At 45.0% G+C, this 24,267-nt stretch overlaps 2 protein-coding genes across 4 annotated transcripts in view; one reads left to right on the forward strand and one right to left on the reverse strand.

The window, feature by feature from the left end:
• Window positions 1–24,267, forward strand: part of P4HA3 (prolyl 4-hydroxylase subunit alpha 3) — a 72,699-nt gene that overhangs the window by 27,715 nt on the left and 20,717 nt on the right. For 2 of the 3 annotated variants that reach the window (XM_006073307.4, XM_044929381.2), the window contains 6 exons: window positions 3,135–3,199; window positions 5,401–5,560; window positions 6,543–6,605; window positions 9,581–9,649; window positions 11,268–11,364; window positions 12,359–12,975. In XM_006073307.4, the coding sequence (XP_006073369.3) occupies window positions 3,135–3,199; window positions 5,401–5,560; window positions 6,543–6,605; window positions 9,581–9,649; window positions 11,268–11,364; window positions 12,359–12,429 (525 nt within the window). In that variant the 3' untranslated portion in view covers window positions 12,430–12,975. Of the gene's footprint in view, window positions 1–3,134; window positions 3,200–5,400; window positions 5,561–6,542; window positions 6,606–9,580; window positions 9,650–11,267; window positions 11,365–12,358; window positions 12,976–24,267 lie in introns of those variants that run through there. The other variant, XR_328843.4, reaches the window with a different exon arrangement.
• The window catches only part of PPME1 (protein phosphatase methylesterase 1), a 50,275-nt gene continuing 48,919 nt past the window's right edge, over window positions 22,912–24,267 (reverse strand). Inside the window, exon 14 of the mRNA XM_006073305.4 lies at window positions 22,912–24,131. Within this exon, the coding sequence (XP_006073367.1) occupies window positions 24,113–24,131 (19 nt within the window). The 3' untranslated portion in view covers window positions 22,912–24,112. The remainder of the gene's footprint in view (window positions 24,132–24,267) is intronic.

Raw genomic sequence — 24,267 nt, forward strand, 5'->3', positions numbered from 1 at the left:
CGTGGATGTGAGATTCATCCGAGTGAAAGGTGACAAAGGATATTCCAGGAAGACAGGCAGCCTGTGCACAGGCCTGCTGTGTGGTGTGTTCAGAGAGTAGGGGGAAGCTAGGGGCTGAAGTGGGCAGGGGTGGGTGTGGGAGGTGATGGGAGATGCAAGGTGAGACACAATTAGGAGCTCCAGAAGTACCACGCTGGAGAGTTTGGATTTTATCCCAAAAGCCAGAGGAAGCAGTGGGACAATTTGAAATCAGGGAGCGCCCTTGATCAGGCCTGCAGATTTTGAGGGAGACTTTGGCAGCAGATAGGAATTGGAGGAGAAGAATAGCAAAATAATTCCATCTAAAAGCCCTTCAGACGAATCTGGGATCTTTGTACAGAAAGTTTTTGAAGCCATTAAGCTCCCCGTGAATTGGAACGATGTTTTCAATATCTTTGGCTTCTCAGTGAGCCAGCGGCAGCGTGTGGCCCGAAGCTCCCTTTTCCTCAGGACAACTCTGTTGCTGTGGTAACAGGACAGGCGGCCCACTTGGAGATGTTCATTTAATCCCCCGTGGCCAGGTCATCTGTCTGGCACGCACAGACCTTGCCACACTCCTTTCCCCCAGAAGAGTCTTGCCAGGGTTGCTGGTCCCTGTCTCGCCTTTGGCTTGCCCAGGAGCAAGTCCTGGGTGTGTGTGGGAGTGGCTGCCCCACGGGAACCAAGCCACCTCAGTGGCTTGTGTTGAATTTCTCTGCTCCTGTTCACTGTCTGTTTCTCAAAAAATAATTTCTCTGCTCTCTCATCATTCCTCCCCCATCTGCATTCTGCCCATTCTTGAAGACTCAGTTGAAACTGGACACCTCTTTTGGCTTCCTAGCCCTTAACTTTGGCCCACTTTCACAGATTCTTTCAGCAGGAGCATTTTTTCCAGAGCACTTTTTGGGGCCACCTACAATAACCTTCCTCCTCTGAACTCAAGAGTTTTTGTCTCCAGTAGTTTGGTACTTTCATTTATCCTGCCATTGGCGTGTTGTCTGGAATTGCTCACAGTTTCACGAGTTAGTCCCTTATCTCCCTTAACCAGACTGTAAGCTAGCAGGGATCATATGTTGTCCTTGAAATGCATGGCCCTGTATTATGCCTGTTGCAGCTAGAGCAATCTGCAACCGGTCACTTTCCTCTGAGTCAGGCCCTTGCTTAAACTCTTTAATGGGTCCCTTTTGCTCTCAAATGATTACAGAGCCCCTTGGCCTGGCTACTGCCACCCTTTCTGCAGCATGCCCCCTTACCCTGACACCCCAGAAGTGGTAAACAACTTGTGCCTCCATGAACAGGCAGTGCTCTCACTGGCCTTCCCACGCACGCCTCTCCGCCGGAAGCGCTCTTCCGTCGGCCTCTTTTCACCTGTGTGATTCCAGTTGTCTTTTGGGCATCCTGGGAAGCCTTCCTGTTCTTCGTGAGAATGGCTGGTTGTTCTTCTGTAACCCTGTACTTTTCCAGAAGGGCCCCACTGAATGACTTATGGTTATCCTGCGCAGTGCTTAGTCAGAGAACAACCAGTAAGTATTTGTCCCCTCAAATGAATGACTGTGGATGCACAGTAAATAATTGTTAAGCAGAGTGTATAATGCAGTATACAGATAATTTACACAAATAATTGTGTAAATGCAGTATGGCTCTGGAAGGGAGGGGGCTGGCAGAGTGGAGTGGAGATTCTGTAGGATTTGTTTTTAAACCATTGATATTGCCCCAGAAGAGCAGCAGGGACTCTCTCCTCACTATGAAGGCTCGGGAGAGGAGCTAGACAGAGGACCACACAGAGATGGTATCAGTCACTTACCGATTCTCCACATCCTAGAATTGTAGAGAGAGAGGCTGAGAAGGCCTCCAGGAGTGTGTTGTTCACATGCTGCATTTTATAGCTGAGGAAACGGGTCTAGGGAAGGGAAGAGCCTTTTCCAAGGTTCTCTACCTGGTTTAGCAGCAGGAACAGTAATATTGTTGAAGCCTCTGAGAAAGGAAAGGGTGCCCTTTGTTGCTCCATGCTCTACTCTGACTGCACGTGAAGCGCCAGGACTGTGTCGTTCGGCTCAAGACTCTGGTTCATTCACTCCTGGATGCATCTCACCAATATTTAGCACCTACTCCCTGCCTGGCCTATTCTGCACCCTAGGGATACAGCACTGAAAACGGGCCAAGCGCTTGCCCTCGTGGAGCTGACATTCTGGTGTCGGATGCAGGAGCAGACATCCTCATGTAGATATTGTTTCTCTTTCTGTCCTTTGTACAGTATTTTTGCAATTAGAGGCTACTTTATTTAAAAATAATTTAAAATTCCTATCCGAACATTCAGAACAAAATAGAGACATTCAGTTGAATTAGTGACTTCAGACCTGTTTGGTTGTTTTTTCCCCATAACAAAGGCAGCTGCAAGAAAAACAGATTTTGATTCTCTGTAAGGAAGGGATTTTATCTGAATTGTTCAGAAGGAGCAGCTGCCTCTGAGGGTACAGAGTGTCCTGTCTTTGTCATTTAATTTGACAAACACTAAAGTCAAAGCTTAGCTGACCCAGACACTGGGATATAAAGATGAATAAGAAATAACCCTTAGGGACTTCCCGGGTGGTCCAGTGGTTAAGAATCCTCCCTGCAATGCAGGGGACATGGGTTCCATCTCTGGCTGGGGAACTGAGATGATCCCACATGCCATGAAGCAATAAACCCATGTGCCACAACTAGAGAATCTGTGCTGCAATGAAAGATCCCACATGCCGCACTAAGACCCGACACAGCCAAATAAATAAACATTAAAAAAAAAGAAACGGCCCTTGTTCTTACAAAACTTACAGTCTTGCAGATGCAAAAGGGATTAAAACTTTTATTTTAGTTCCAACAGACTTTTTTGAACATTTAGTATTTACCAGATATGAAGCTCAAGTTTATTGTCAACTTTGAGTTTTTATGTCACTTACTATTTTTTATTTTCAAGATCAATAGCTATCACTAAATTAGTAGCGAGTGCAAAATATCCTTTATAAGGAGAAACTGGTGATTGTTAGGCTTATGCTAAGAGAGGGGCATGTCTATGCAAATGAGAGTCCTTCCCTTTGCATGGTAACCACTTGGACTTTCTCTTCCATCCTTCACACCAGTTACAGAGATCCGTGGTGGCGTCAGGTGAAAAGCAGGTACCAGTGGAGTACCGCATCAGCAAGAGGTAAGAGGGGTCCTTCCTTGGCAGGGACCCTGGTCACAGATGGCTCAAGGTCAGCAGCAGTCATTCAGGCCCCATCGGAGATTCCGCCGGAGACCTATATAGTTCAGGTTTATATCTGGGCATTCTTGCTGAGAGGGAGCGATATCCACTCCCTCACCCAAGGGCCTTTCACAGGCTGTTACATGGTCTGAATACTTAACTAGGAGACCATTAGGGAAAGAGTTGAAAAAGCTCCTAAGCCCTAGACCAGAAATTAAGTATGTAGTTGTGCTCCTAAACAGGATTGCTCTTCCAGAAAGTCTCTTCAAAATTTGACTTTACAGAATTCTAGTTCCACCTTCTGATTCATATGCAAAGCATGACTTGCCACCACTCAGGCAAGAGGGAGGGCCAGAATCTCTGGATCTGGTGGCTTCTGTAGAGGGGAAGATCCAGCTGCATTCCCTCCGCTCCATCCCTAATCAGCCCCACTGCAGCCCCTGGTTTGCGCTATAAGGACAGTATGGATGATACAGTAAGAGGAGGGTCCCCACCGGAGCCATGGGAGACAGCGAGGACATCCTTGGGGAGAGGCCAGACCTCAGGCTGGGTGGATGGTTTTTGTAGTCTGGGAAGTGAAGTGAGTGATGAAAGCTTTGATTCAGAATGCTTTGGCTTAACTTACTTGGTCTGGTTTACATTAGGAAGTTATTTTCTAAGTTTGGGACCTTTTACATTAGGAAGTTATTTTCTAAGTTTTGAAAGATCTGTATAACTTCAGCTTCATTGCTTTGCTAATCTTTCTGACATTGTGGTGTCAAGGGGAAAATTCAACTTTCTGTTCTGCTTTCAGGGGAAGGAGGTGGTATTCTCCTTACTTTTCAGGTAAAGAGACTGAGACCCTCATTGCCTCCCCTCATTCACCACCCCCAGCCCCAGCCACCACATTGCACTCATTTGAATTTTGGTTCTGTCCTCACAGGGCTTCCCCAGTGGCTCAGATGGTAAAGAATCTGCCTACAGTGTGGGAGACCAGGGTTCAATTCCTGGGTGGAAAAGATCCCATGGAGGAGGAAATGGCTATCCACTCCAGAATTCTTGCCTGGGAAATCCCATGGACAGGGGAGCCTGGCGGGCTACAGTCCAGGGTCGCAGAGTCAGATACGACTGAGTGACTAACCTTTCACTTTCTGTCCCCACAGCTGCACTAGAACTTGTCCCTCAAAGGTCACGGGTGAACTCCTAATCACTAAATTTGTTTCCTGCACAGAAACCTCCACTGATTCTTTGTTTTCCATCAAGACCAGATCCCTGAACCCAGGGTCCTCAGCTTATACAACATGCCCCGAGCCTGTTCTTCTAGCCTAATTTCCCATCACTTCTCTCATAGACCAGATGCTTTCATGTTGATATATATTATGTCACCCCACCACATCTGCACTTATGCTATTTCTTCAGCCTGAAATACCCCTATGTTTTTTCTATCTATTGAAATTTTATGCACCCTTCAAAATTTGGCCTGCATGTCCATCTTACTGCCATGCCAGTCAAAATTAACATCTCCTTCCTCTGTGCTCCTCAGGACTTTAAAGGCTGGTTCTCATTTTTCTACTTCAATTTATACTCTTTGTATTTGTGTATATTTGTGTGTCTCTTCTAATGAGCTCTTTGAACACAGAAGCTTTGTCTTGAGTACCTTTGTAAACCTCAGCGCCCACAGCATAGCACTATGCATGCACTCTATATAAAGGAATAAACAAATTAATCCATCATTTATAGACCCAGATGTGCCAGGGTACTTCCCTTAAGAGCCCTCATCATCTCCCTAGGAGACTTACTGGTTTGCTTCCTTACTTACCAGGGACCTACATTCTGATCCCAAATCCTCCACTTTATCAGAACCTCAATAAGACATTCAGGAAAAAAGACTGAACTGTGCTCTTTGGCCTTTGATCATGGTTTGTCTTGGAGTAAAAGCAGAACAGAGATTTTTCTGCGTTTTACAGCAATCACCAGCATACAGCCTACAAAGCATTTTCATAAGCATCATCTGTCATGATCATAAGTCTCTGTAATAGATATTATCACCCCCGTTTGATAGATGAATGCATTTCCTGTCCTCCCTGCCTGCCTTCCTTCTGGCAGTTGACATCATTCATTCATTCACAGTTAGTCATTTCTGGCATCAGATCACTAATGCTTCAACTTGTGGTGTGTTTTAGTGCCTGGCTGAAGGACACTGTTGACCCAGTGCTGGCGACCCTTGACCATCGCATTGCTGCCCTCACGGGCCTTGATGTCCAGCCTCCCTACGCAGAGTATCTCCAGGTGGTGAACTATGGAATTGGAGGGCACTATGAGCCTCACTTTGACCATGCTACGGTAACTATGGGGTTAGTGACCATCTCCTGGGGGTAGGGAAAGGGGGTATTATTTATTTCTCTGGGGCAGAGCTCTAATAGGGCCCCCAGGGAACATTGAAATCTTAGAACAAAGGTTCATGTTCTAGGTAGATCTGAAAGTCTTAGTTTCAAGCTGATAGCTGCTGACTCATCTTTTTACTAAAACTCATTGAAAAACACTCTTACAATGACTGGATTTTATGACATGTAAATTATATCAGTTAAACTCTTCTGTAACAAAAGAATATGTCTCTTTGGCAAATAATTAAGAATTCCAGTCTTATGACTTGGCATGTTTACAGAATAACTATCTGTAACATTTTATATATTATTTCACTAAAAACCTGAAGATACAATGAACCACCACCAGTCCTTTCACTGAAAAGTGAAAGTGAAAGTCACTCAGTTGTGTCTGACTCTCTGCAAACCCATGGACTATACAGTCCATGGAATTCACCAGGTCAGAAGACTGGAGTGGGTAGCCTTTCCCTTCTCAAGAGGATCTTCCCAACGCAGGGATCGAACCCAGGTCTCCCACATTGTAGGTGATTCCTTACCAGCTGAGCCACAAGGGAAGCCCAAGAATACTGGAATGGGTAGCCTATCCCTTCTCTAGCAGCTCTTCCGAACCTAGGAATTGAACCGGGGTATCCTGCATTGCAGGCGGATTCTTCACCAGTTGAACTATCAGGGAAGCCTTTCACTACTAACAAGCAATTTAGTTTGATTAGTATACAATTCACTTATATGTGTATCTAATAAATTGGTAAAAGGAAAAAAAGTATATTGAGTAACTGCCAGCAAAGACAGGCACATACATGACCAGGTATAGCTCAAGCTCTCTCCCATCTGTGACTCCCCCATTTTTCTCCTCCCTGTATTGTGGTGGAATACTGGTACCTTCTGTTTGTCACTCTGGTGCCTTCTGCATAAAATAATGATGTGTTCTATTTTTGTCTCAGTCACCAAGCAGCCCACTGTACAGAATGAACTCTGGGAACCGGGTCGCAACATTTATGATCTATGTGAGTCTTCCTCTGGAGGGACCGGGTTACTTAATGATTATTTCTCTCTCTTTTATTTTATGGTTTTCAAAGCAATATAAGATACTGATTTTATGTGATATTCACAGCAGAAAAATCTCCAAGATGTTTATAAATTTCATATAGCACTCTCATTAGGCACCATAGGAGGAATAAAAAAATACATGTCAGCTCCTGCCCTCAAAGAACTGACGTTATGTAGACCTAACTGTGACCTTGTTGTTAGCTGTGATTAGGATGGGAAGTGGCCTTACATGAAGGCCAAGAGATCCTGGGACCTGAACAACACCGGAAGGGGATGTGGTTCTTTCTTTGAGGTCCCATAGACTACTTGCTGTTGAAAAGCATGGACCTATAGATGAGGTCATGGAGCTGTGAGGGTAAGAGAGGAGAGAAATGAAGCCCCTGAGATTATGAGAGGAAGAACAGATATGCCTTCAGAGAAATTCAGTAAGTGTGGCTCTCTCATATGTAATGAAAAATTTCTTCCTTTTCTCCTTATAAAGTCTTCAGTTAACTGTACATTACACCCCCTTAAAACAGTAAATTGGCCTCTTCTCCTAGTTTCTGACCTGACCTGGTCTTTATTATCTCACCGATCTTTTTCCTGTCAGATCATGTGGGTTTTCTTGCCTCCTTCTCTTTGGACAAGTCATAATATCAGTCATCTGTCATTTAAAGCATAAGAGGTGTATTATAATGTTAAATATACATGCTCTACATTACCCTAAGATGAGGGCCTGGTTTCGGGCTCATTAGAGTAGCAGACACCCCCACCCTAGCATCCCCTCTTTCCTTAGTCCTATATCTGGTCTCCACAGTGCAGCCAAGAAATGACAGAGGCCAGCACTCTATAGTCTTACTGCTGGCAGTCCCAACGTGGCTTTTTTCACATGGCTCGGTTTTCACTTTCTGCAAAACTGTAAAGCTGCCACTGCCAGTGGTGTCTGGCCTCTTGTGGTCATTCTGAACATTCTGACCAGGCAGAGGGATGGCTGACGTCAGCTCTCCGGGCAGGGCACATGGCTTGGATCAGCAGCTAGTGCATCTCTGGTTGATGACTCGAGCTGGCATGGGAGGTCACAATCTGTGAAGTCATAGGCAGTTGATGTCTTTGGACATCAACCAAAGAACAGGACGTCCAGGGGCCACAATCTCTCTGTTCTTTATCCTCCTAGTTCTTCTGCAGCTGACTCCCTGATTACAGAGGCCTGGTTACCATGGTAAGGGTAGCACAGATGCAGGAGTCCAGCAGTTTTAAGTGGCAAATGCAAGAGTGTGTCTGTGTTTGGATTTTAAGCCTCTGATACACAATGGAATGGCATGCGTTTGGATTTGGAGTCAGTTGGCCTGATTCAGGTTCTGCCACTTAACATGTGGCCTCAGCACAAATCACAATTCTCTGAGCTTGTTTTCTTGCTCTGCACCTCCTCACAGGGCTGTCAGGGGGACCTGATGAAGTCAGGTGAGGGGATCTCTCTCTGTGAAGTTTCATACAGTATGTTTTTATTGTTCTATCCTAGAAAGCAAGTATAGGACTCCAGGAAGGGACTGTGGGACCTAGGAAGTGCTAGCTTATTCCCAGTTCTTTCATCTTCAGATTAGGGTTAAGACCATCATAAACATTTCTGCAGACAAGAGGTAAGTTTTGTGGAGAATATAAAAATAATATTATAGGGGGAAAATAATCTTTAAGAAGTAGAGGATTGAGTTGAAATCAGGCTAATGATTTTCTGCTCAGACTGGATATAAGATCAGTCCCAGTACAAAGCAGTGGAAGGTTTACAGAGGGAAGATTTCCCTGCCCTCCACCAAGCGCACAATCGATGCCCTGCTCTGGAGCCTCACAGCACACTGATCCAGTTCTCTTTTCAATCTGTTGTTTAAGTCCTTCCAGCCCACTGTGCTATGATACCACAGGTGGTGTGCACGAGTCCATACAGTGGTTACCAGCAGGGTCCTTGTAGTCAGGTAGCATTGGCTCAGCTCCAGTCCTGGCTTGGAGTTACGTGACCTTTCGTAAACCCCTCAGTCTCTCTGAGACTTGGCTTCCTTATCCCTAGACTATGAATAACAACAATCCTAACTAAGGATGATATATTTGCTGTGAGGAATAAGGACTTAGTATGATGCCTAACTAACATACGGTCATTGCTCAATAAATGTCAACTATTATAGTTAAACTATAAAAGTGCTTTTTTTTCCCTGAATGGTAAGATGATGAATAATATATTTTAAACTATTTTCCAGTATTTTTCAAAGTTTTTAGGTTGTGTATTCTTTGAAAATCAGTAAAAGCTCTTCAAATTAAGTAAACATATCTATAATTCTAGAATATACCAATGGTGAGCTCTTTAGCTGAGGTTACCTGGAGAGGGTCTGAGTGATCTGGGAAACACACCAAAGGGGCAATCAGTAGTTTCTATGAGGCCAAGCCTTCAAAAACAGTAAGTGTTCTGTAAGCCATTGGTCATGATGCATTACTAGGCTGTGAAATCAATTTAGTGGATCTGGTCAGCATTTAAGAAATCTGAACTAGAAGAGAATAAAATAGAATGGAAAATAACAGACAGTATCTCATGTAGTAAGAATGTTCTGTGAAACTTAGGGACATGTCTGTGTGTCTTGGGCTGTGATATAAACTAAATTTCTTCCTGAGGGTCTCAAAGTTTGGACCTACCCTTGGTAACCCTCAATAAGGATGTTAGCTGGAAGGGTAAAGTAAGGGGGGATTTCTAAATGTTGTCCTCTCGTGGCCATGCAGGCAAACACTGATGCCACTGAGTAGGCTGTCTGCATTCCTAAATTGGGTGATTGTCTTTCCATAAGTATTTCTCCTAGAGTCGAAATAGGGGCGCACAGGAGGGAAATTTATGCAGAAATGACATCAGATGTCACGTGGAGCAGAGTAAGGCAGTCGGGCTATTTCAACTCTGGCTTTCCCTCTGGCCTTGTAGTTGAGCTCGGTGGAAGCCGGAGGAGCCACAGCCTTCATCTACGGCAACTTCAGCGTTCCTGTGGTCAAGGTGAGTGTGGGTCTGAAGCCAACGGGTGATTTTTAGGATTGTTTGAACTAACACCTCAACTTTCGTGCTGTCTGTGTTTGCACGCCTGTCCTGGGAGAGGGGCAAAAAAGAGGTCTTTCTTGATTCCCAGAATCAAAGATAGTTCCTCAGTTTTCTTGACTACTGCATTTACTTGTACCTCTATTTTTTTTTAATCTTATTTACACTTGTATTACAAGGAGATGATTACATGTCTGCCTTTCTATTACAACAGAACTCGTCAAAGGTGAGAAATCTTTTATTCCTCTTCAGAATCTCAGCAGCAACTGGTCCCTTCAATCATTCTTTCAGTAAATACTAGGGGCTAGAGGCACTCAGTGGAGAAGGCAATGGCACCCCACTCCAGTACTCCTGCCTGAAAAATCCCTGGTAGGCTGCAGTCCATGGGGTCGCGAAGAGTCGGACACAACTGAGCGACTTCACTTTCACTTTTCACTTTCATGCATTGGAGAGGGAAATGGCAACCCACTCCAGTGTTCTTGCCTGGAGAATCCCAGGGACAGGGGAGCCTGGTGGGCTGCCGTCTATGGGGTCGCACAGAGTCGGACACGACTGAAGCAAGTTAGCCGCAGCAGCAGCAGCAGCAGAGGCACTCAGAGTACAGAGGAAAGGTCATAGTCCTTGCCTTCAGGATCTCACGGAGATGTTAACAGTCATTAATGGTATATACTGCAAGAAGAGCTATAAAGTCAAGCAAGGCATTAGAGGAGGGCCAATGTGGTAAGAGGTTTACTTAATGAATGAGTATCTCCCCCAAATTTCAGAGCAATCAATCAATCAATCAGGAATGGCAGCCCTTAATTACTTCAGGAATGAAATGAAGACAAATAATTGAGATCGTGCCTTCTAGCACTTAAAACAGTGCCCAGCACATCCTAAGCATACAATAAGTAAATGCCGGGTATTTAGCAAAATTCAGCGGTTTGGCCAGGGATAAAGTAAATGTGTAGGAGAGAAATCTGAGTATAAGAGGTAGAAAGAATATAGAAGATTTGGAGTCAGAACACCTGGGTTTGAGTTCTGATGTTGATCCTTCTTAGTTATGTTATTTAAAGCCCCTAAGCCTCAACTTCCTTTCTGCTAAGGTGGACATGACAATGATGCCTGGTTCCTGGGGGTGTTATTAGAAGTGCCTGAGAAAGGCTAAGCATCAGAATGAAGTTCTTAGTTGTGTGAGGAATATTTTGCTCCCCCTTGTGCTTTTTGTTGAGTGCCTGTCCTCAGTGATCCCGTTACACCCGTGCTCCCCCTTCTCCTGCCACCTGTCAGTCTCCTCCTGGTTTGTTTTTATATCTCTCTCCTGTGAGACTGTGAGCTCCCTGAGAGCAGAATTGATCATGATTTGTCTCTGCATCCACAGGGTCTGGAGTACGGCAGGGCCCTCAGTAAGGCAGGCATCAGTGAATGAGTCAATGGCAGCTTGTCTACCATTTTGTGCCATCTTATGTATTCCTTGCCCCCATCTGCATGGACAGTTTTCTTGGTTAATGACACGCTCGCATTTGTCCTCAGTCAAGTCCTTCCCTAGGACTGAGACTCTGGGCTGACCTTCCCTGGGGCGGGGTCTGCTTGCTTTCAGAATGCAGCACTCTTTTGGTGGAACCTGCATAGGAGTGGTGAAGGGGATGGTGATACACTTCATGCTGCCTGCCCTGTCCTGGTAGGAGATAAATGGGGTAAGGCCTGCCTTTCTGGGCATGGGAAAAGGGTGAGGGCTTCAGGGGAAAGTGAAATAGGGGTTGGATAGAAAATAACATGGCCTTTCATTCCAAAAGCTGCATAACAGGGACTTCCCTGGTGGCCCAGTGGTTAAAACTCTGAGCTTCCGTTGCAGGGGGCCTGGATTTGATCCCTGGTCTGGGAACTAAGATCCCACATACTGCGTGGCAAAAAGAAATATAGAAGAAATTTTCTTGAACTGAATAAAAATGAAAATACAGCAAATCAACTTTAAAAAATTAAATGGAAAATAACAAAATTAGGGGGAAAAAAGCTTCACAGCAATGCCACATTATATTGAGGTGATCAGATTCTGGGCTAGTGGCCGCCAGTACATTAGGAGCCCATAAAGGGGAGGCTTCTGTCCTATAGCCAGTGTCAGTAAAAGTTGACTGGCCTGACCAGATAGGCCCTGATTCCTCAGGACAGCTAGAGAAGAATCAGTGCAAAGTCCCACTCCTCTGTTCCAAGGAGAAAACCATCAAGTGCTTTCCCATGAGGAGAGGTCAAACAAGGAAGAGATAAGTAAGGGACATGCTCCCGTCATACATGTGTCCATGAGAACTTAGCTCTTAAGACAGAAAAAGTAGAGGAGGGACTCTTGTGCTGAGGTGGACCTGACCAGGGGATCCATGCCTTTTCTCTCACTGCCCTAAAATGGTACCCTGTGGGAGAGGGGCTTTCAGGAGCTACATGAAGGATAAGTGACCACAGTACCCTGGGGGTTGAAAATTAAGTCTCTAGTAGACAGGACCTGTGGGGACTTTTCCCAGGGACCACAGCCCTTCCTGCTCTTTACTGCTACTGGAAGCAACATCTTGTAGTCTGTGACAGGCCTGGGACCAGGGTGAGGCAAGTGAGTCCCCAAGGGTATGGAATTTAATGACCGTGTGAGTATCGCCTCTGTCTGATCTGCTGAGCCTGCTCCTCTACCTCCCCGTTCTCCCCCAGTGGCCAACAAGTGGATACATGAGTATGGACAGGAATTCCGCAGACCCTGCAGCTCGAGACCTGAAGACTAAAGTGTTGGCAGAGAGAAGCTGGAGGAGTCCTTTGGGTTTCCAAAGAAGCCAGAAGTCAAAAACTAGGGTAAGAGAGGAGAAAGGGGAGCAAGCTTCTGGAGGAGGCCCTTGTCAGCACTGTCTGTTCCTTGCAAATGGGAGACAAGGAAGTGGTCTCTAGCAGGGGTCACCTGAGAACTTGTTTCTCCTCAAGCCATGACTCACAGCAGAATGAACAAGACAAAGGAGGGGGCATGAAGGCTGGAGAGAGAAGTTTCTGGAGCTCTGACTCTGTTGGAAACAGGGCATATCAACAGTCTCCAGGGTTTGGTCAGTGGGGCCTTCGCCACTTGAGCCTTGACCACAGGGGCCCAGAAGTGGGCAGTGAGGCCCCTGCTGACTCCCACGTGCCCTTCTGCCCACTGACTCCTGCTGAAGGCTGAGCAGGGGGTGTCTCTGTATCAGGAGTGTACCTCATGTGATGACTTTTCTAAAGCAGACAGTTAACTTTTTAAAAAAATATGATTTTTAAATACAGCCATTAAAATGTTTTAATAGTCATAAAAAGTGCTTACAGATCATTTTTTACAACCATGAACATTCTTATGTTGTAACGTTATGTGAAAACAGCACAGCAGAATGTTTTATTTATGTATAATCTTATCTTGGCTCATCTCCCACCACTCCCCGCTCAGTGCATTCCAGAAGCATTCTATTTCTTAATACCGACATTGGTCCCACTCTTCAGGTCTTTGCACTCACTGTTCCCACCAGGGCTAAGCCCTCCTCACCATTCCACTCTTGAATCAGTGTCACTTCAGAGAGAACCTGACACCCATCCTTCTAGCCATTTTGTTCACATAGGCCAACTTTATTTTCTTCCTAACACTTTTCTCAAAGTTACTTTATTCATTTAATTGTGGTCAGTTGCCTGCCCTGCATGGTGAGTGCTTTAAGATCCCTCTCTACTTTGTAAATGCCTCTATTGTAGTCCCCATCTCACTCAATTTTTCAGTATTTGTTTATTTGCCTAGCTGCTTGCACTCCTTATACCTCTTGGTATCCCCCAGAAAAAGGTCTGTTTCAAATAAGTAGGCATTCAAAAAATATTTTTGGATAAATGAGTAAGAAGGCTTCCTTTGAGCTATGCTTTGGAGGATGGGTAGGATTCTTATAGGCAGAGTCTAATGAGGAGCAGCACTTCCCAGCAGGACTGGCATGAGCTAAGGCTGCAGTGATGAGTGACTGATATTTGAGCACTTGTGCAAAGTGAACATTCTAGGCAACTTGGCTCAGTTTCCTCAACAGGAGATGGGGGTGGGGGGATGGATATGGTGTGTTGTGCTCACAGAGAAGCCACACAGGTAAAAGGCTAGATGCTTAGATGCTGTGCTGCCTCTGCCCCCTCCCTGTACCACACACGCCAGGATTTCTGCTTCCCAGAGCTCCGTGGGCCCCAAGGAAAAGGTTCTGGTGTGCTGATATCCGGGGTCCAGCAGAGTCTCTGTGAGCACCTGTCACCAGTGGTTCTGCTGAGTGCATCAGGACTCTGGAAGCCCTCTTACTAAATTACTGTCACATAGGTGAGCAAAAACACTTTTCCCCTCCCCTTCGGAGTTCTTAGGAGTTCTGAGTTCTTATAGAGGTTCTGAAACCTCTATAGTAAAAGACATATTAACAGGAGGAACATAAAGAAGTTTATTAACATGTATATATCATGTATACATGGGAGATACCCAAGGGAAAATGAGTAATTTCCCGAGGTGGCTTAGAACTCAGGATGATATACTATCTTGAGAGAGAAAGGAAAGAGGGGAGGTAAGCCGCTTAGATTCTTAGGAACAATGAATAGTCCTTAGAAAAGGGCCCACAGACGGGAGATACGATAGTGATTGTCTAGGCGTGGTGTCCACTTGTGGTCTCTTCTCCTGTGCAGTTTTCCTTGGTTGGTAAAATTCTTGAGGGAATTTCAGACAACCGAGTTCCTTTTGGAGCATCTGTCTTCAGGCAGGTGAGGGGAGTTTAGAGAAAGGGGTGCAGCTGTGGGGTCCCAACAATGCTTAGTATGTAGGTAGCTATTTCTAAATAGGACTGACCGTGGCTTGGTGCATAGCTTGTTTTAATTTTGCTTTTCTTTCTTGTGCTGTTCTTCGGCCATTTTTCTAACAGCCTTCTCTCCAAACTGGGCTCCTGGTGTTGCAATTGTATCCTCACAAGATTTGCTCCAGGGAAAATTCTTTACGTTAATGACTGTTATCATTGTCAGTAGTAACATACTAACCACGTACTCTTGGCCAGGCATTGTGCTAAGAACTGAGGTAGGTGTACTTGCCTCCTTCAGGCCTCAAAATGAACAGGTACTATATCTCCATTTTATAGATGAGGGAAACTGAGGCAGAGAATATGTAACCTTCCTGAGGTTACATAGCTATAAAGTGGCAGAGGCAGGATTCAAAATACAGGTGTCTCCCCAAAGATCTCTTTTTTAAAATTTAAGATTCACACAACACTATAAAGCAACTATATGCCAATAAAAAAAATCTTCATAGCAATGAAAAAATTTTTCAATTGAAGTATAGTTTCAGGTATACAGTGAAGTGATTCAGTGATATATATATCAGTGATTTAGTCATATAGTCATCTTGTTTTTCAGATTCTTTTCCCTTATAGATTATTACAAGATATTGAGTATAGCTCACTGTGCTGTACAGTAGGTCCTTGTTGGCTATTGGCAACCCACTCCAATGTTCTTGCCTGGAGAATCCCAGGGGTGGGGAGCCTGGTGGGCTGCCGTCTATGGGGTCGCAGAGTCAGACACGACTGAAGCGACTTAGCAGTAGCAGCAGTGTGTATATGTTAGCCCCAGACTCCTAATTTACCCTCCGCCCTTTTCCCCTCTGGTAACCATAAGCTTGTTTTCTATGTTTGTGAGTCTGTTTCTGGTTTGTAAATAAGTTCTTTTGTATCATTTTTTTAGGTTCCACATATAAGCAATATCATGAGATATTTGTCTTTGTCTAGCTTACTTTACTTAGTATGATAATCTTGAGGTCCATCTATGGACTAGAAATAGAAAATATGAATTACCAATTCATATTTACCAATACTTAAACTGAATCAGTGTAAAACTCCCAACAGAACTCCCAGGTGGCACCAGTGGGAAAGAGCCCACCTGCCAATGCAGGAAACATTAAGAGACAGGGGTTTGATCCCCAGGTTGGGAAGATCCCCTGAAGAAGAGCATAGCTACCCACTGCAGTTCTTGCCTGGAGAATCCCATGGACAGAGGAGCCTGGTGGGCTACAGCCCCCAGGGTCAGACAGGACTGAAGCGACTCAGCACACACACAGCAACAAACAAGTCCAGCACCAGATGCCTTCACAGGCAAATTCTACCAAACATTTGAAGAGTTAACACTTATCCTTCTGAAACAACTCCAAAAAAACTGCAGAGGGAGGAACACTTCCAAGCTCATTCTATGAGGCCACCATCACTAGGATACCAAAACCAGACAAAGATATCACAAAAAGAGAAAATTACAAGCCAGTATCACTGATGTAGATGCAGAAGTCCTCAATGAAATATGCTAGCAGACTGACTCCAGTAAAAAGGATCTACAGCATGATCCAGTGGGATTTATCTCAGGGATGCAAGGATCCTTCAACATCCACAAATCTGTGTGATACACCACATTAACAAATTAAAGAATAAAAATTATATGATCATCTCAATAGATGCAAAAAAAGCTTTTGATAAAATTCAACATCCATTTATGATAAAAAGCTCTCCAGAAAAGTGGGCAAAGAAGGAACCTACCTCAACACAGTAAAGGCCATATATGACAAACCCACACCTAACATCATACTCAGTGGTGAAAAACTGAAACATTGATTATCAGGGGGGGAAAAACTCTCTCCTTATATTGCTCAGTTAACTACCCAGTTAACTGTTTGCTCCATCCACCTGTAAGGCCAGCCACTTGGCTAGTCTCAGGTTCCAAGGTTTCGCCTGGCTACAGGCTGGGGTTTCTAGCAAACTGCTGGGAGAGGAAGCCAGCTCTAGGAATATGGGAGCCTCTTGAGTTTACATAACTTTCTGAGCCCTGGACCCAGACTGAGAATGTGTTGACTCTGGCCACTGATGGGGCAGCCAGCTGGGGCAGGAGAAGAGTTGGCTTGAAGATTACAAACAAAACACTGTCCCTGCAGGAAAGGGTACGACTGCTGTTTGCTTTCTCAACTCCTGTTGTAGATTCTTTTCTTGCTTTCCCCTTGTTAAAAGTCATGACCCTCTAATTCCCCAGCTCCAGTTCTGATGACACAGGCCCTTGAATCCAGCTTAAGGGTCCTTGGCATCTCACTGTCCAAATCAGTTTGTTTTGTCCATTCCACCTCTAAAATATCGAGCCTTTCTCCTCCTCTCATCCCTGCGGCACTTACCTAGTTCAGAATCCCTTTGCCTTTTACCTAGACTACCACTGCCTCTTTACTGCTATCTTAGTCCAGTGCCTGCAGTCCATTTCCACAGGTACCAGAGTGACTTTTCTTAGTGTCTGGCAACTCCCCATCTTGCCACTATAGGCCTTTATATCCTGCCTCCAACATCTGTCACAGCTTTTACTCCAGCCACACTGATGATAATAATCTACCATCTGTGTCAGACTGACCTTCGTGGGCTTGTGCATGCTGCCTGCTCTCCCTGCAGTGTATTTCCCTTTTCCACCTCCACCTTGTGATGATGCTTCAAAGCTCAACTCAAATGCTACCTACTTTGTGAAACTATCCCTTGCCTGTTTCCAAAGAGGTTTAGTTGTCCCCTTCCCTTTGTACAGTGTGGTCACTGTTTCGATAATGGTCTTTCTAGACTATGAGCTCATTTGAAAGGCCTCATTATTTATCTCTGCCTCCAGAGTCAACTGGAAGCTTGACACAGAGAAACTGCTCAGGTTTGCTTAATCAGCAAATAAATGCTTGTAATAGCAGCTTTAGAAGAGGATAACAACAAGAAGTCGTGCCCAACTCTCCTCAGCCCTTTGAGTCTTCTCAATCTCAGGATTCTGCCCCCCAACATTAGATCTGTGTCTACCCCATTTGCCCACCTTCTTCTTTCAGGAAGTTCTCCTTGGACATTCTTTAGTGTATGTGTCTTACAGACTGGCCTCTGGTTTGACCCAAATATGTTCCTTCTGTGCCGGGGTCCAGCCCCGGCTGATCCAGGGTATTCGAAGCGGGGACGGCGTCGGCGAAGATCAGGATACAATAGCTTCAATTAGATATTAATTAGAGATGTAAAGAGTAATAGAATGAGGATAGCTCAGTAGGAAAATTCAGTGGAGAAAAGAGGCTGAGTAGCTTGGTTTACGCGGGAGACCAATAAAACTTCAAGACAAGAAGTTTGCACCACTTACGTAGGCCGCAGGCGTCCTTCCATTCTCCCAAAGGAGAGGAGACATTGAGCCCTCCCCAGTCGGATCTTAGAAGCCCAGGCATAATTAGCAAGCATGGCGGGTTCCGCGCTCCAGATGGAGACTCAGCCAGAATTTGAGAGAGCGAGTGACATGGGGAGACCAAGTTTCGGTGAACAAGGCCCGCACTTTATTTTCCAAAGTAGTTTTTATACCTTAAGTTGTGCATAGAGGATAATGGGGGAAGGGGTTGGGGACCTACCTTCGAATCGCCTGTCTCGGGCGCCACCTGCCGGGGTCCAGCCTCAGCTCTTCTGGCTTTGTGGAAATCCTTCATTCAAAGGGTCCAAGGGTCTCCTTTATTCTCTTCCTGAGTTTGGAGTGCTGATCTGTAGGCTTCACAAGGATGCTACATCCAACACATAGTAGGTGTTCCTTAAGAGTACATTATGTGGAAACCAACACAATACTGTAAAGCAATTACCCTTCAATTAAAAAAAAAAAAAAAGTTCTGTGAATATATGAATGGTCTCTTCTCTACTAGGAGATAGTGGACTGCTCAAAGATCCTGCCACCTCCTAGCCATGTCTGTGGGCAAGTCTTTTCACATCTCTGAAATTCAGTTTCTTTGCCTTTAAATTGGGGGAAAACTGGATCAGATCCGATTAGTCGCTCAGTCGTGTCCAACTCTTTGCGACCCCATGAATCGCAGCACGCCAGGCCTCCCTGTCCATCACCAACTCCCGGAGTTCACCCAGACTCACGTCCATCGAGTCAGTGATGCCATCCAGCCATCTCATCCTCTGTCATCCCCTTCTCCTCCTGCCCCCAATCCCTCCCAGCATCAGAGTCTTTTCCAATGAGTCAACTCTTCGCATGAGGTGGCCAAAGTACTGGAGTTTCAGCTTTAGCATCATTCCTTCCAAAGAAATCCCAGGGCTGATCTCCTTCAGAATGGACTGGTTGGATCTTGCAGTCCAAGGGACTCTCAGGAGTCTTCTCCAACACCACAGTTCAAAAGCATCAATTCTTCGGCGCTCAGCCTTCTTCACAGTCCAACTCTCACATCCATACATGACCACAGGAAAAACCATAGCCTTGACTAGACGAACCTTAGTTGGCAAAGTAATGTCTCTGCTTTTGAATATGCTATCTAGGTTGGTCGTAACTTTCCTTCCAAGGAGGAAGCGTCTTTTAATTTCATGGCTGCAGTCACCATCTGTAGTGATTTTGGAGCCCAGAAAAATAAAGTCTGCCACTGTTTCCCCTGTTTCCCCATCTATTTCCCATGAAGTGGTGGGACCGGATGCCATGATCTTTGTTTTCTGAACGTTGAGCTTTAAGCCAACTTAAAGTGCTGCACTCAATATGCCAGCAAATTTGGAAAATTCAGCAGTGGCCACAGGACTGGAAAAGGTCAGTTTTCATTCCAATCCCTAAGAAAGGCAATGCCAAAGAATGCTCAAACTACCGCACAATTGCACTCATCTCACACGCTAGTAAAGTAATGCTCAAAATTCTCCAAGCCAGGCTTCAGCAATATGTGAAAACTGGATAGCTCCATGTAAAAGACTGAAATTAGAACATTCTCTAACATCTTAAAATGGATTAAAGACCTAATAAACTCAGAATGGATTAAAGACCTAAATATAAGACCAGATACTGGGCTTCCCTGGTGGCTCAGTGGTAAAGAATCCGCCTGCCAACACAGGAGACTCAGGTTCAATCCCTGGTCCAGGAAGATCCCACATACTGTGGAGCAACGAAGCCCAGGTACCACAGCTACTGAGCCGTGCTCCACAACAGGAGAAGCTACTGTAATGAGAAGCCCATGCACTGCAACTCGAGAGTAGCCCCTGCTCTCCACAACTAGAAGCAATGAAGATTCAGCACAAAAATAACAAATAAATAAAATTATTTTTAAAAAGAGACTAGATACTATAAAAATCTCTGTAGGAAAACACAGAACACTCTTTGACATAATCACAGTGATTTTTTTTGGATCTGCTGGCCTTAAGTGATGGAAATAAAAGCAAAACTAAACAAATGGGACCTAATTAAACTTAAAAGCTTCTGCACAGCAAAGAACAGCATAAATAAAATGAAAGGACAACCTACAGAAGGTGAGAAAATATTTGCAAATGATGTGAACGACAAGGAATTAATTTCCAAAATATACAGACAACTCATATAGCTCAGTATCAAAATAACCCAATCCAAAAATGGGCAGAAAACCTAGACAGACAGTTCTCCAAAGAAGACATGCAGATGGGCCAACAGGCACATGAAAAGATGTTCAGCATCACTAACTAGTCAAGAAATACAGATCAAAACTACAGTGAAATATCATTTCACACCAGTCAGAATGGCCATCATCAAAAAGTCTACAAATAATAAATGCTGGAAAGGGTGTGAAATGCTGGAAAAGGGAACTCTCCTACACTGTTGGTAGGAATGTAAATTGGTGCAGCCGCTACGGAAGCCAGTCTGGAAGTTCCTTAAAGAACCAAAAACAGAGTTGTCATACAATCCAGCGATTCCACTCCTGAGCATATATCTGGAAAAGACGAAAACTCTTAATTTGAAAGATACAGGCACCCCAGTGTTCACTGCAGCACTATTTGCTATAGCCGAGACATGGAAGCAACCTAAATGTCCATCAACAGATGAATGTATAAAGATTTGGTGTGTGTGTATATATATGATATGTGTGTGTGTTATGTATACACAATGGAATACTACTTAGCCATAAAAAGAATGAAATAATGCCATCTCCAGCAACATGCATCTCCAGCAACAATATAATCTCTAGGTCCATTCATGGACCTAGAGATTATATTGTGACAGAAAAAGACAAATATCATATATCACTTCTATATGGAATCTAAAAAAATGATATAAATGAATTTATTTAAAAAACAGAGACTCACAGACTTCAAAAACAAATTTATGGTTTCCAAAAGGGAAAGGTCGGGAGAGGGGTAAATTAGGACTTTGGGATTAATGTATACACAAAATATACACATATAAAGTAGATACACAACGACCTATTTCATACCACAGGGAACTATATTCAATATCTCATAATAACCTGTAATGGAAAAGAATCTGAAAAAGAACACATATATATAACTACACCACCTTCCTCTACACCTGAAACTAACACATTGTAAATCAACTTAAATTAAAAATATAAATTTAAAAAATGACAATTTATGTGAACTTTAAAAAAAAAACAATAAATTGAGAACAATAATGCCCATACTTCACAAGGATTCCAAAGATTAAGGTGTAACTAGCAGGGTATCTGGAGAAGGCAATGGCACCCCACTCTAGTACTCTTGCCTGGGAAACCCCATGGATGGAGGAGCCTGGAAGGCTGCAGTCCATGCGGTCGCGAAGAGTCGGACACGACTGAGCGACTTCACTTTCACTTTCATGCACTGGAGAAGGAAATGGCAACCCACTCCAGTGTTCTTGCCTGGAGAATCCCAGGGACGGGGGAGCCTGGTGGGCTGCCATCTATGGGGTCGCACAGAGTTGGACACAACTGAAGTGACTTAGCAGCAGAGTATCTAATATAAAGTGAATGTTTCTCACTTTCCATCCATCAAGCCTGGTCATCATCCTCTTGCCAGGTATCTGTACCAAAATGACCTCTGCCCAGGGTCCCCTATATTGTCCAGGAGGCAGTGTAAAGAGGAAAAAAAGCTAAGTTTGGATTCTGACACCACTTCTGAGCTATATGAATTTGGACCTAATGCCTGCCTGTCAAATGACAAACATCACCTACCTCATAGGGTTGCCATGAGGATTAAATAGTTGTTGTGTGTAAAGTGAATTAGCTGCTCAACTTTGATGACTATTATGACTTAACCTGGTGAACAAAATTGGCTGTGTCCCTGAAAAACACACATTTAACCATGCTGCCCCCCTGTGGACAGAGTGCAAACAGCCCAGCAGAGACCTTGGTAGGCCCCTCCTGCCCCAAGAAGGGCTTGGGGGAAGCACACAGAACACACACAGGGACTTTTCTCTGCTAGCAGCTCATGCTTTACTCAGATATATTTAGTGAACATCCAAACCAGAACTTCTCAGAATAATGTGCTTGTTGGGATGTAGATCAGTACTGACTCAATAGGTCTGGGGTAAGGACAAAATCTTGAACAAGCTTCCAGATGATACTTATGAATGCTGCTGACCACAGGCCACTCTGAGTAAAGGTCTTAACTATTGTATGGGAGTGACATGATAGGAACCCTACATCAGTTACTGAGAGAGTTAACCTATATTAACTTGTGTAGTCCTTAAGACCCTATGCGGTAAATACTGTTGACCTCTATTTTTCAGATGAGGAAACCAAAGCACAGAGAGAGAAAAGTACTTAGCTATCTGATACATCCAGTAAGGGATGGGCCTTAGGTTCTAATTTAGGCAGCCTAGCTCCAACACCTGCTAAGAAGACTCCAACAATGTGTAGAGAGTAGCCAGGGGAGGGGCTGTGGCAAGGAGAGGAGGAGACATAGAATAGAGAATGGATGGCAGTTGTGAATGTAAGAGAGGAAGCCATCAAGGACACTTTGGCTGCCTTGTTTAGACCAGTGGAGAGATGGTGGAACCTATCACTACTGACCTAGGAAATATGGGAGAAAGAACAAGTTTTAGGGGGAAGGTAAGTTCAGCTTTAGGAATGGTCAATGTGAGTGGCTTTTGGTCATCTGGACAAGTAGACAGACCTAAGTGTCTAGAGTTGAGGAGGTGCTTGAACTTGTAGACAGACTTTGGGCATTAGCAGATACAAAACTCTGAGAGCTTGAGGTCATGTGGACAGTGCACAGACTGTCCTGTTCTAGGCCAAAGTCAACACAGTACATAAATGGAAGAGAGGATTAGAATCTAGTCTCCCTGGCTGCAGTGGAGGCTGACTCTGTCCATTCTAATGGGCATTCTGGCTCCGGGGAGCAGGCGGAGCATAAGACGTTGATGGGCTGCAGGAAACAAACAGGCTTTGCTGGAGCTCTATGGTGACTAAATCCAATGAACTGTCCCCAACCCCTAGATCAACAGAAATAAGGACAACTCCATAGAGAAAGACCAGATAAAGGTTGGGAGATATTTATTTTCTTTAAACAAGGTCATAAATAACAAAGAAACAAAGAAGGTCCCAGACTTCGGACCCTGAAGCAGGACAGGGATAAGAAGTTGTGGGGTCAAAAGGTGGAGGGGGCTACGCATCACCTAAGACAGTCACAGAGAAGATGGGCTGCAGGAGATTGCCCCTCCCTACCTTTGGAAATGGCGTGCCTGGGCAGCAGGGAGGCTGAAGTGCTGTGATGAGGCAGCTGGAAGAGGGCAAATGTTGAGGATGCTGGACTGGACTGTTTCTATGAAGGGTGACATGGAAACCACAAATGACTAAGATAAGCTGTGGGTCTAGAAAAGGCAAGCGGGCACTCTGCATACCTCCAGGGACCAACTATGAAAATGGTTAAATCTGCTTCTTAAAAACAACTCCACGGGCCTTAGCCTGTGGCTTTGTGCATGGGCTGTAGTCAACCTGGGTTGCTTTATGGCAGGTGAGGGCTCAAGAGGCCCCTGGAGCAGCCTGGCCTCAGCCCAGGGCAGGTGCCCAGACATGTGGGAGTGGGACGTGGGCCCTCCCCAGATGGGAGGCCATGTGCTTGGACTGGCTGAGCCTGATTTTCAGGCTAGTTTCTTGTGATGCTATCCACCACCCCTCCCTCTACCTAAGGATGAGATCCTGACCTCTCTGGGTCTTCCAAGCCTAGAAGAATAAGACGGGGATAAAAAGGTATCTGACTGGTGTTTTATTTAAAAGGGAAAAATAAAGACCATCTTGCACATGGTCTAGCCCATGAGGCAGGGCAGGACCATGGCAAGAACAATCTCAAGCAATGGAGGTCCCTGTACCTGGGGAAACACGGGGACCCAGGTACATTACCTAATGCCAGGAACAGGGGCCCAGGGTGGCAGTTCTGATGGAGGCTTCACCCAAGGCAAGGCAGGGAGGACAGGCAAGAGCTATCCCTGAACAGGGAAGGGAGAGGAGCTGGGGAGCCTTAGACTGGGGAGACCAATGTTGATCGAAGGCCCTGGAAACCAATGCTTTGGGCAGGAATACACAAAAGGGTTTGTACATCTGGGGATGCCCGTCTACAGGGAGCCGGTGTCACATGGTCGGGCGGGATGGTGAGGAGGAGACAGCGGCATCACAGTGGCCTCTGGTGCGATGTATTTACAACAGAGCTCAATGTTGAGGGAGGGAAGGAGAGCAGGTCACTAACAGCCAGGAAACACACTGTGAAGAGTGGAAAGAGAATGGAAAACAAATGTGACTGTCACTGGCTTACCCTGTCTCATCCAGGGAGCGCTCCCTAATGATCACCATGGCCTTTGCACATCTCTCCACCTCTTCTCAGCCCATCCAGGGCTAG

The sequence above is a fragment of the Bubalus bubalis genome, chromosome 16 (genome assembly GCF_019923935.1).
Source record: "Bubalus bubalis isolate 160015118507 breed Murrah chromosome 16, NDDB_SH_1, whole genome shotgun sequence".
Classification (NCBI taxonomy): Eukaryota; Metazoa; Chordata; class Mammalia; order Artiodactyla; family Bovidae; genus Bubalus; species Bubalus bubalis.